Genomic DNA, 9,562 nt, shown 5'->3' on the forward strand with positions numbered 1-9,562 from the left:
ATAAGGTCAAGAGAGCAATAGAGAACATAAGAAGGAAGAAAACGATAGGGGATGACGACATACCGGCAAACCATCTAAAAGTGCTGGGCAACAACATGTTAAAGAAACTGGCCAAACTGCTGAACTAAATATACCAAACAGGCAAATGCCCAATGGACTTCCTTGGATTCTGGCTAAAATCTTCATTCGACGACTCGAGACTAAGATCTAGCAGCACATGAGCTAAGACTAGTTCGGTTTCAGAAAAAAGAAGCACCAGGGATGACACTGGAGCATTGAGAATAATTTCGGACAGATGCATCGGCGTTGATGAGGGCATTTGCGTCTGCTTCATAGATTGGCAAAAAACCATTGACAGGGTCAGCTGGAATGAACGTCTGGGACAATTAAAATCGACTGAATCGGCGTTGAGGTAGAAGAGTTTAGCATTAGTAATTATTTTTCAAAAATTTTAAAAGTTTTCAGACAAAAAATAATTTTTGTCACAGGAAGTGTCAAGTGAAACACGATACCAAGCACGACTAGTTCAATTTTTTGACTTTTGAAATTTTTAGTTATCAATTAAGTGTATGTAGGGTAAACACTGCAAAACTACTTCATAACTCTACGAGAGAACTATGTTGAAGCATATTGCATTTCAGCAGTGGTCTAACCGCCACCGACTTGAATGTCTGTCTGAAACTCTCCGAAACTTCAATGCATTGTTCGAAATTCTAAAGTGATTTGTCCAATAATTTAAATGAAATTTTCATGATTACAAATTTATAAACTTTGCTCAACTTTTGAATATGCATTTTATGACATAATTGACAGTTAAAATTACTATAGTAAATTATGTATGATGTACTAATAATTTTATTCAGTAATACATTTTTAACTTTTATGCCCAAAATAAATAAAAAACAAGCTTGTTTGGACAAACACACTTCATCTAAAAATCAATATAGTTCAACTATTATAACGACTTGCCAACATTATTTGTATACAAAAGAGTTATACAAATCAACAGTGTCAAACATTTTCATAAACTGGATCATCATACAAACTCTATAGTCACTCAGCTTCTTGAGCCACCAACTTCAAGAAGACTGAAGAAGAAGCTGCCCAAAGATAATATGGAGGACTCTTAGAACTACCACAACTTTATATGAACAGAATAGTAAAATCACTTATATTCTCTAACTATCAATATAATATTTATCCGATTAATTTATGTGTGTTTGAAAGTGTGTGTGTTTGTGTGCTAGTGAATGACATAAGCCAAATAGCTCATAGAATTGCCCTGTATTCTGATTGCTATTGAAAATAAAATTAAAAAAAAAAAACATTTGTAAACATTGAATATAATCAATAAAATTTGACATTTAGCAACTGTTAAAATTGTGACAATAGAATTTTGAATAAATACCACTTTCCACCAACTTTCTAATTCTATAACCATAAACTATAATCATACAATATTTTGTTTAAAATCGTTTTGTCGAGTGTTCAAAATCTTTTCAACTATTTTGCAAAAAGGTGGACAAATAATTTTGAACTTTTCTGTTAATTCTAAAGAAATTTTTATTTATTTATAAACTAAATGCAGTGTACATATCTTTATTGACTATTCAAGTCAAATTTTTGAGTTTTAAGTTAAAGAGATTAAAAATTAACTGAAGCTTCCTAATTAACTTATGTTTTCACAAATAAGGTAAGTACACAGAAAAAGTAAAAGAAAGGGTATGCACGTACATACATTTTCAATTTTAATGCGAAATTAGAAATTTCCATTTTAAGCAAAAATGATAATATTTATATTTGCGGTATAACTTTTTTTTAATTATTATTTATAATTACCTATGATAATATTCATTAATAAGATACCTGTAATATTATTAAAAATTGATTATACGCTCAGTATTACATATGTTTTACAATTTTTATAACTTGCTCAATTTTACATACTATAATTTTGTGATTTGGGTGAAGATCAAAAGGTGGCGGCTCTAAAAGAAAAAATCTGAAAGATAAAATCCGTAAATACGCATTTAAAATAATATATAAAACAAATCATATCTCATGAATTTACCATAAATGCCCCTGTTTAGAAAATCATAATAATCTAAATATTCCGAATCCATACACATCAAATTTACCGAATCTACCCCCTGAAATAATAATTGCATTTAATAGTTTTTATTAGAAATAATAATTAGTTAATAGTTTTATTCCAATTATTATTATAATACATGAAATGTTGTTCCAACTTTACGTTATTCGATAATTTGAAGTTAGATTCAGTTTTAAATTTAAATTTAATTAAAAATTATTTACTTACATCCTCAAAAAAATTATCCACAAAATACTCCCTCCCGCATGCACACCTTCTTCTTATTACTAGGGTCCTCATTGTAATTTAGAATTTTGAATTGTAAATTTCCCCAAATTTAAAAGTTTTGCTTTTTTTGTTGAGTATTTATTTGTTTCTGAACCTTGGCGTAGCTACTTGATATTTTTGTTTTTATTTTTAAATTCAATGTATACTGTGATAACTCAAATAACTCAAATACTAAAATTTAATTTGTATAAAATTACGACAATCGCACAATTTGTCAGTAGCTAGTATATTTTTTGAAGTCTGGTAATGATATATATATATATGTATATATATATATATTATATATATATAATCACATTTTGGTTGTAATTCAATATTTCAAGTATGTCATTAAAACATTTTCTGCTAAAATTTATTTGTTTCTGTTACTACGAGTTTAAGAACATCGTAATGTTGATTTTTATTATGACAATAAAAATATATGTGGCTACATAAATTAAAGCAATTGCGGTGAGATTTATTATATTACCACTTTCAAATTAAAATGATTGAAATTTGTTTTCATCTGTCTTCATCAGCATTTAAGTTTTAATAATAAAAGCTAACAACCTTTAACAAAAGCTTTACAACCTACAACCCTCAATTTAATGAACTGTATGGATATCAAACAAATTGAATTGTATATAAAATGGTAACACAACTTCTCTAACTTCATTCAGCCTTGTGTTTAGTTTTGGAAATATATTTTTTTTTATTTTTCTCAGAAACAATCGATTCGTAAACACAAGCGAAAAATTTGAATGCTTTGTTCTCCCAAAAACTGCCGTTTTTGACACATTTAGCTCCGTATCTTTGAAACGGCTGGACCTACACATCCGTTTTTTCTGAAGTGTGCCAAAATGTTCAGAAGCCTCTGAAACATGAAGATATGAAAAAAAAATCATTTTTGATTTTTGGCCTATTCCTACAACTTACCCTGAGCGAAGTTAATAATAACTAGTGGTGTATGGTTAAGGTACGATACCTTAAGGCAAATTGCTGGAACTTTCCTAACCAATTTTTTTTTTTTTTAATTTTTTGATTTTTTTTTAACTTTGAAAAAAATAGTTTTTTGAGAAATTTTATATTTAAAAAAAATGGAATTTCTTAAAAAAAAAACTTTTGAAACCTTAATGGTTTAGCACGTTTATTAAGGCTAGGTACTCTATCGCTATACCAAGTAAATCGTCTAATTTTAACAAATGTCAAAAAAACTTATTTTCTCAAACTTTGATAAATTTTTAAAATTAAAGTACTTGTCGTAAGGCCGTAATATTTTAGTAAGTTCTATAAGATCATGATATATATATATATATATATATATATATATATATATATATAGCCATAAAAAGTTCTATAAAAATCGGCTTACATTTTTTTTCAACAGTTAATTACAAGAAAATGGCTCGGTAGATTTTTACTTAAAACTAATCAGTATCATATCCAAATAATATCTTTAGAACCGTTTATGATTTTTTAAAATCGATTCGGTAGTATGAGCTTAAATGTGGACGAAATGTATAACATTTTTTTCCAAATTACAAAGAAACGACATGGCAAATCGTCGCACAATGACCCATGAAAGGACGGCGGTTTTCCTCGATTAAAGAAAATGTAAAATAGAAGGTATTAATATTTAATTGATAAAGTAGTTATTTGTGTTAATTTATGCACCCATTTACAAAAAATCAAGCATGAAATGATTCAAAAACAATTCAACAAAAACATTTATTGATTATTATTTGCATATCAGTGCTAACAATGAAATCAATCAAACGTTTAGTGCAGATGGAAAATAGCGATACAAAGCATTGTTTTTATGTAACCATAATCCGATTTTGAACGATTATAAACTACAAATCTCCTTGATTACGCACGCTTGGAACATTTAATAATTATGAATATTTCTGTTTTTTTTTTTTTTTTTTTTTTATTTTTATTGGCTTCCTCTTATTATACAATTAGCCATATAACATACATTTTAACTTAAATATTTTCTATATAATTTTAAATATACATATTTATATTTTAATTTTTGATCTAACTAAAAATTCATATATTACTCTATAGCTATTCTTATTACAAATTAATAGATCTAAGTTAAACGGTTTGATAATATCTAAATTTCTATATATATAATTTAACATTCTTTTTCTGTTTTCTTCATATTTTTTACATTCCAGAATTATATGTTCCAGAGTACCTTCTTCCTCTCCACATTTACATATATCTGAATTTATCACTTTTATTCTATGCAAGTGTTTCGCATAGCTTCCGTGTTTGGTTCTTATCCTACTGATGGTGACAATAAAACTTCTTTCTTCATTTTTAAACTCTTCAAACCATGGTTTAAACGATAAACAGTCATTATATAATTTGTAATGCCTTCCTTTTCTTTGCGATGTTTCTCTCCATACTTCTTTCCATCTCTCCTCTGATTTAATTTTAATTTTCTTAATTATGTCACCATATAAGCATTTATTATATTCTTGTCCGCTTACACTTGCTATTTTTGCCAGTTCATCAGCCTTTTCGTTTCCTTCCACACCTATATGACCTTGTACCCATCCAATATTTATGTTATTTCCATTCCCTGTAATTATCTCTATATCATTCAATATTTCAAAATATATTTTTTCTTCAAATTCTATTGTATTCATGAACTTCTCTAATTTATTTACACAACTTAAACTATCTGTTAAAATCATAGTTTTTTCATACTTATTCATTTTAGCTATTCTAACAGCTTCACGAATAGCTATTAGTTCTGCCGAATAAATAGAAATAAACTCCGGGAGTTTATAACATATTGGTATTTTTTCCTTTTCAATCCATATTGCACATCCAACTCTATGTGAAACATTATTTCTCGACCCATCCGTATATAAAATTATACTATTAGGTCCATCGTGTTCTATCCACTTTTTATACTCTTTTTTGACTACAATCGTTCTTTTATTATAATACAGTTTTTCATAATATGGATGAACTCCATGGACTACGTTAAATTTCCTATAATCCTTTAAAAATTGAAAACTGCTTAGAATGTCTGGTACTTTTTTGTTTATCCAATATGTGCTCCTGTCTATACATCTCCATATTTCCATCAGTTTGTAATTCAACACAGATTCATTATTTATTATGTTTTTCAAAATATATTTATCACATAAGAGCTTTCGTCTTATTTCTAATGGCATTTCTCCACTTTCCAATAATAATACATTTGTTGGCGTTGACTTCATTGCTCCTATACATATTCTAAGACATCGATATTGAATCTTGTCTAAATCTTGAATTTTTCTACTGTTACTAAATATCCAAGAGCCATAATCTAATTTTGGTCGAATTAATACTCTATATAGGTTTAATGCTGAACTTGGATGTAAACCATTCCAAGTTTTATTTAACATTCTTAATATATTTATACTTTTTTCTGTCTTTTTTTTAATACTTTCTATATGTGTCTTGAATGCCAACTTTTGATCTAGATAAATTCCTAAAAATTTATTTATTTCTTGAACTTTTATATTATAATTTTTTGTTTGAATGCTTGTTGGGAAATTTCTTTTATTATGTCTAGTGAATATACCAATCGTACTTTTTTCTTCTGATAATGTTAAACCATTTTTGCTCAACCATAAATTGTATAAATCAATATTGTTTGTCATAATCTCCAAAGCATCTTTTAATGTTTTCCTTTCTACATAAATCACAACATCATCAGCATATTGTAAGATCTTTGTTCCAGGTACCCAAATTTTTTCTAAGTCATAAGCATATAAAGCATATAATAAAGGACTCAGTATACCCCCTTGCGGAAGTCCTTTGTATAAGTATCTTTCATATTTTCTATCATTCATCTCTATAACTATTTTTCTTTGAAAAACATTATAAATTATACTTCGTACAAAATTAATGGCAAACCTAACTTTAATAATTTATCCATTAAAATATTAGGTATTACATTGTCATAAGCTCCCTTTATATCACTAAATAGTGCTACAACATATGTATTTTTAGAAAATGCCAAATATATGTCACTAATAAATATACTTAAATTATCCATTGTACTATGTTTTCTTCTGAAACCAAATTGAGTTCTTGGGAATATTTTATTATGTTCCAACCACCATTCTAGCCTCCTCTTTATCAATCTATCTTTTATCTTGGCTATGCACGAGCTTAAAGTTATTGGTCTATAGGCATCTATTTCATTTCTATTTATATTTGGTTTTCTTAATAAAATCACTTTATTAATATGCCAGTCATCAATTAATTCAGGCCTCTTCCAATATTTATTAATTATCTTTAGTAATATTTGTTTACCTTTCTCTGGAAGGTTTCTTAACATTGAATATTGAATATTATTTAATCCAGGCGCTGTATCCGTTCTTTTATGCCAGGTTTTTTCTAGTTCCCATTTTGTAAACGGTTTACTTAATAAATCATTTTCCATTTCCGCATACCCATTTAAATCTTCATCAATATTGTAACTAACTCCTGGTGGTGCTATTTTGTCTACTAGAACATCTAATACATCATCACTACATTTTGATACATTTCCCGATTCACCCATATTTAGCATAGATCTTACCATTTTGAAAACTTTCCTAGCGGGCGTTTTAGGTTTTATATTATTTATATAATTATTCCAGCTTTCTCTTTTTTTCAATTTGAAAATTCTTCTTACTTTTGCCTTGAATCTATTACATTCCATAAAGTTTTCCCAGTTTGCATTATTTCTGTATTTTGCTTCTATTTCTCTTCGTTTTTTAATTAAATCCAAGCACTCATTATCAAACCACATTGGTCTTCTGGTTTTATTTCTCACCTTATTAATTTGTATACTGCTGTTAGCTGCACTATCAATCCAATCTAATAATTCACTATAACTAACTTCTGTTGTAGAATTATCTATCTTTTCGCATTTTTCTTCTATAACGGATTTATATTTATCCCAGTCTGCTCGTTTACAATTCCATTTTCTTACTGATGTATTTATATATTTGTCATTTTTCACATTAAGTTCAACATGGATTGGAAAATGATCAGATCCCAGTGACTCCTTTTGCACTTCCCACTTTATCTTATTTATTATTTCTGATGAACATAAAGTTATATCAACCACCGTTTTTGAATTTTTGAATACCAGAGTCGGACTTCCATTGTTCACTAAATATAAATTGTTTTCTTCAATTGATTCCAATAGTTCATTACCATATCTATCACTATATGAGCAACCCCACGCATAATGGTGAACATTAAAATCTCCCATAATGATACAAGGTTTTGGGATTTTACAGAATAATCTATTCCATTGCTCTTTTGAAATATTCGTTTTGGGAACAACATACAATGATATCAAATAAATTTTTTCCTTATTAACGTTAACTTCTGCTGCACACATTTGACAATTATTATCTTCGACTGATTCAAAATTTATTTCATATTCCCTACTATCTATATTTTTATTTATAAATAATGCCGACCCTCCTTTATTATCGTTCCTATCTTTTCTTATACAATTAAAATTTTTTAGATTATACTGCCTATTCTTATTGAACCAGGTTTCTGATAATGCTATTATATCTAATTGTTTATTATATAACCACTCTTCTAAACTTTCTTTATTTGCATAAAACGATCTAATATTCCATTGCATTATTCTCATAATTTAATCCTTATATATATAAAAATTAATAACAATAATTAATTAATTGATTTAACATTACTTAACTAAATAAACAAATAAATACAATAGAACCTTAACTATCTTCTTATTATTTCTTTTTCAATATATATTTATATATATATACACACACACATATATATATATATACATACACACATACATAATTTTTAAATTTTAAATTTTAAATTTATACCTACATACTCACACATTAATCTTTGCTAAATAAATAATTAATCAATTCCTTCAGAATAAAACATTTCTAATGATTTTTTTTCACTACCTTTACCTAAACTTTCTAAAACTAATTCTAATTTTGTTTTTATCAAATTCATATTATCTTCTTTATTTACATCTATCCCATATCTCTGATCCTCTAGTTTTTTAATTATATTCATAATATCACTTCTCAATTGTATCCTCCGTGCAGTTGATATTTCTCTAATCTCATTTCTTTTATTCCTTCTGTTTGAGTTAGTACTATCATTTCTTTCTACTAAATCTACCCCTGACCGATGTTCAAAATTTCTGTTGTAAAAATTTCTCATATTATTCCTATTATATGGCTTATTTATTCTCATTAACACTTCTTTGTCATAATATTCTTCTTTTTCCTTCCAATTTGATAGTATTTGATACCTATTACTACTTGATGTACTTGAATTCCGTGCAGTGGTATTAATGATTTCTGGGTAACTACTTTCATATGTTTTAAACTGATTGGTGTTACCAACTGCTTCAGCGTATCCATTGTTTTGCACTATCTTTCTTGTTTCGGAATATGTTATATTCTGCATTGCCATAATCTCTTTAATTTTTTTATTTTTTAAGTAAACCTCACAGCCTTTATCATCCGCTAGATGATTTCGATAACATAGACCGCATATCACTAATTCACTTTTACATACCTCCATTTTATGTTCCTCTGCACACTTTTTACAACGTATTTTACTTTTACATTGGGCCTGTACGTGACCATACCTCCAGCAATTGTGGCACTGTATTACTTTCTGAATAAATGGTTCAACCCTACAACTCACTGAATGTATATAAACTCTTTCCGGTAATTTATTACCTCTAAATACAATTTTGACTCGTTGTGATCTAACCTTTTTTGTTTCATTATTTCTACCCTTTAAACATTTAATTGCCAAAACTTCACAATCACTTCGAATACTGCTCAATATTTCTTTTTCATCTATTTCTGGGTCAATATCAAAGATAATTCCCGATCTCATTAATTTGTGTCTAGGTATATATGCATTAATGTTAAATATTTCTAATAAATTTTCTCTTATTATTCTATTTGCACTCTTATAATTTTTCAATACTATATTTATTTTATTTTTACCGATTGATCTGATTTCTTCTATATCTTTACTCAAATTTATTAAATGTTTATGAAAGATTCTTCCTACTGCCATTGGGTGAAATCTTCCAATATTTTTATCTTTACTCTCAGCATGCACTATGAATGGGCCTTCATCCGTTTCTTGATAAAATTTCATTTCTTT

General features: G+C 27.6%; 1 protein-coding gene across 1 annotated transcript; it reads right to left on the reverse strand.

Annotated features, from left to right (window-relative positions):
* Positions 1–4,646: 4,646 nt before the first annotated feature.
* LOC113375460 lies at positions 4,647–7,634 on the reverse strand. Its single transcript, XM_026615395.1, has 5 exons — positions 7,162–7,634; positions 6,289–6,969; positions 5,949–6,235; positions 4,861–5,126; positions 4,647–4,793 (listed from the first exon to the last, which is right to left on the reverse strand). Exons 1-5 carry the CDS (start codon positions 7,632–7,634, stop codon positions 4,647–4,649), a joined length of 1,854 nt encoding a protein of 617 aa, XP_026471180.1.
* Between the last annotated feature and the right edge of the window lie 1,928 nt (positions 7,635–9,562).

This window comes from Ctenocephalides felis, unplaced genomic scaffold, assembly GCF_003426905.1.
Source record: "Ctenocephalides felis isolate EL2017-DRISC unplaced genomic scaffold, ASM342690v1 CF-g0.4_SCAFFOLD_01886, whole genome shotgun sequence".
Taxonomy (NCBI): domain Eukaryota; kingdom Metazoa; phylum Arthropoda; class Insecta; order Siphonaptera; family Pulicidae; genus Ctenocephalides; species Ctenocephalides felis.

Excerpts from the sequence above, each read along its gene's own strand:
- LOC113375460 (XM_026615395.1), bottom strand. The coding sequence starts at position 7,634 with ATGGGAGATTTTAATGTTCACCATTATGCGTGGGGTTGCTCATATAGT. Across the intron at positions 6,236-6,288 it reads TTAATGGATAAATTATTAAA|AAAAATAGTTATAGAGATGA; the intron begins GTTAGGTTTGCC and ends TGTTTTTCAAAG. Across the intron at positions 5,127-5,948 it reads AGAAGAAAAAAGTACGATTG|AACTAATAGCTATTCGTGAA; the intron begins GTATATTCACTA and ends TTTATTCGGCAG.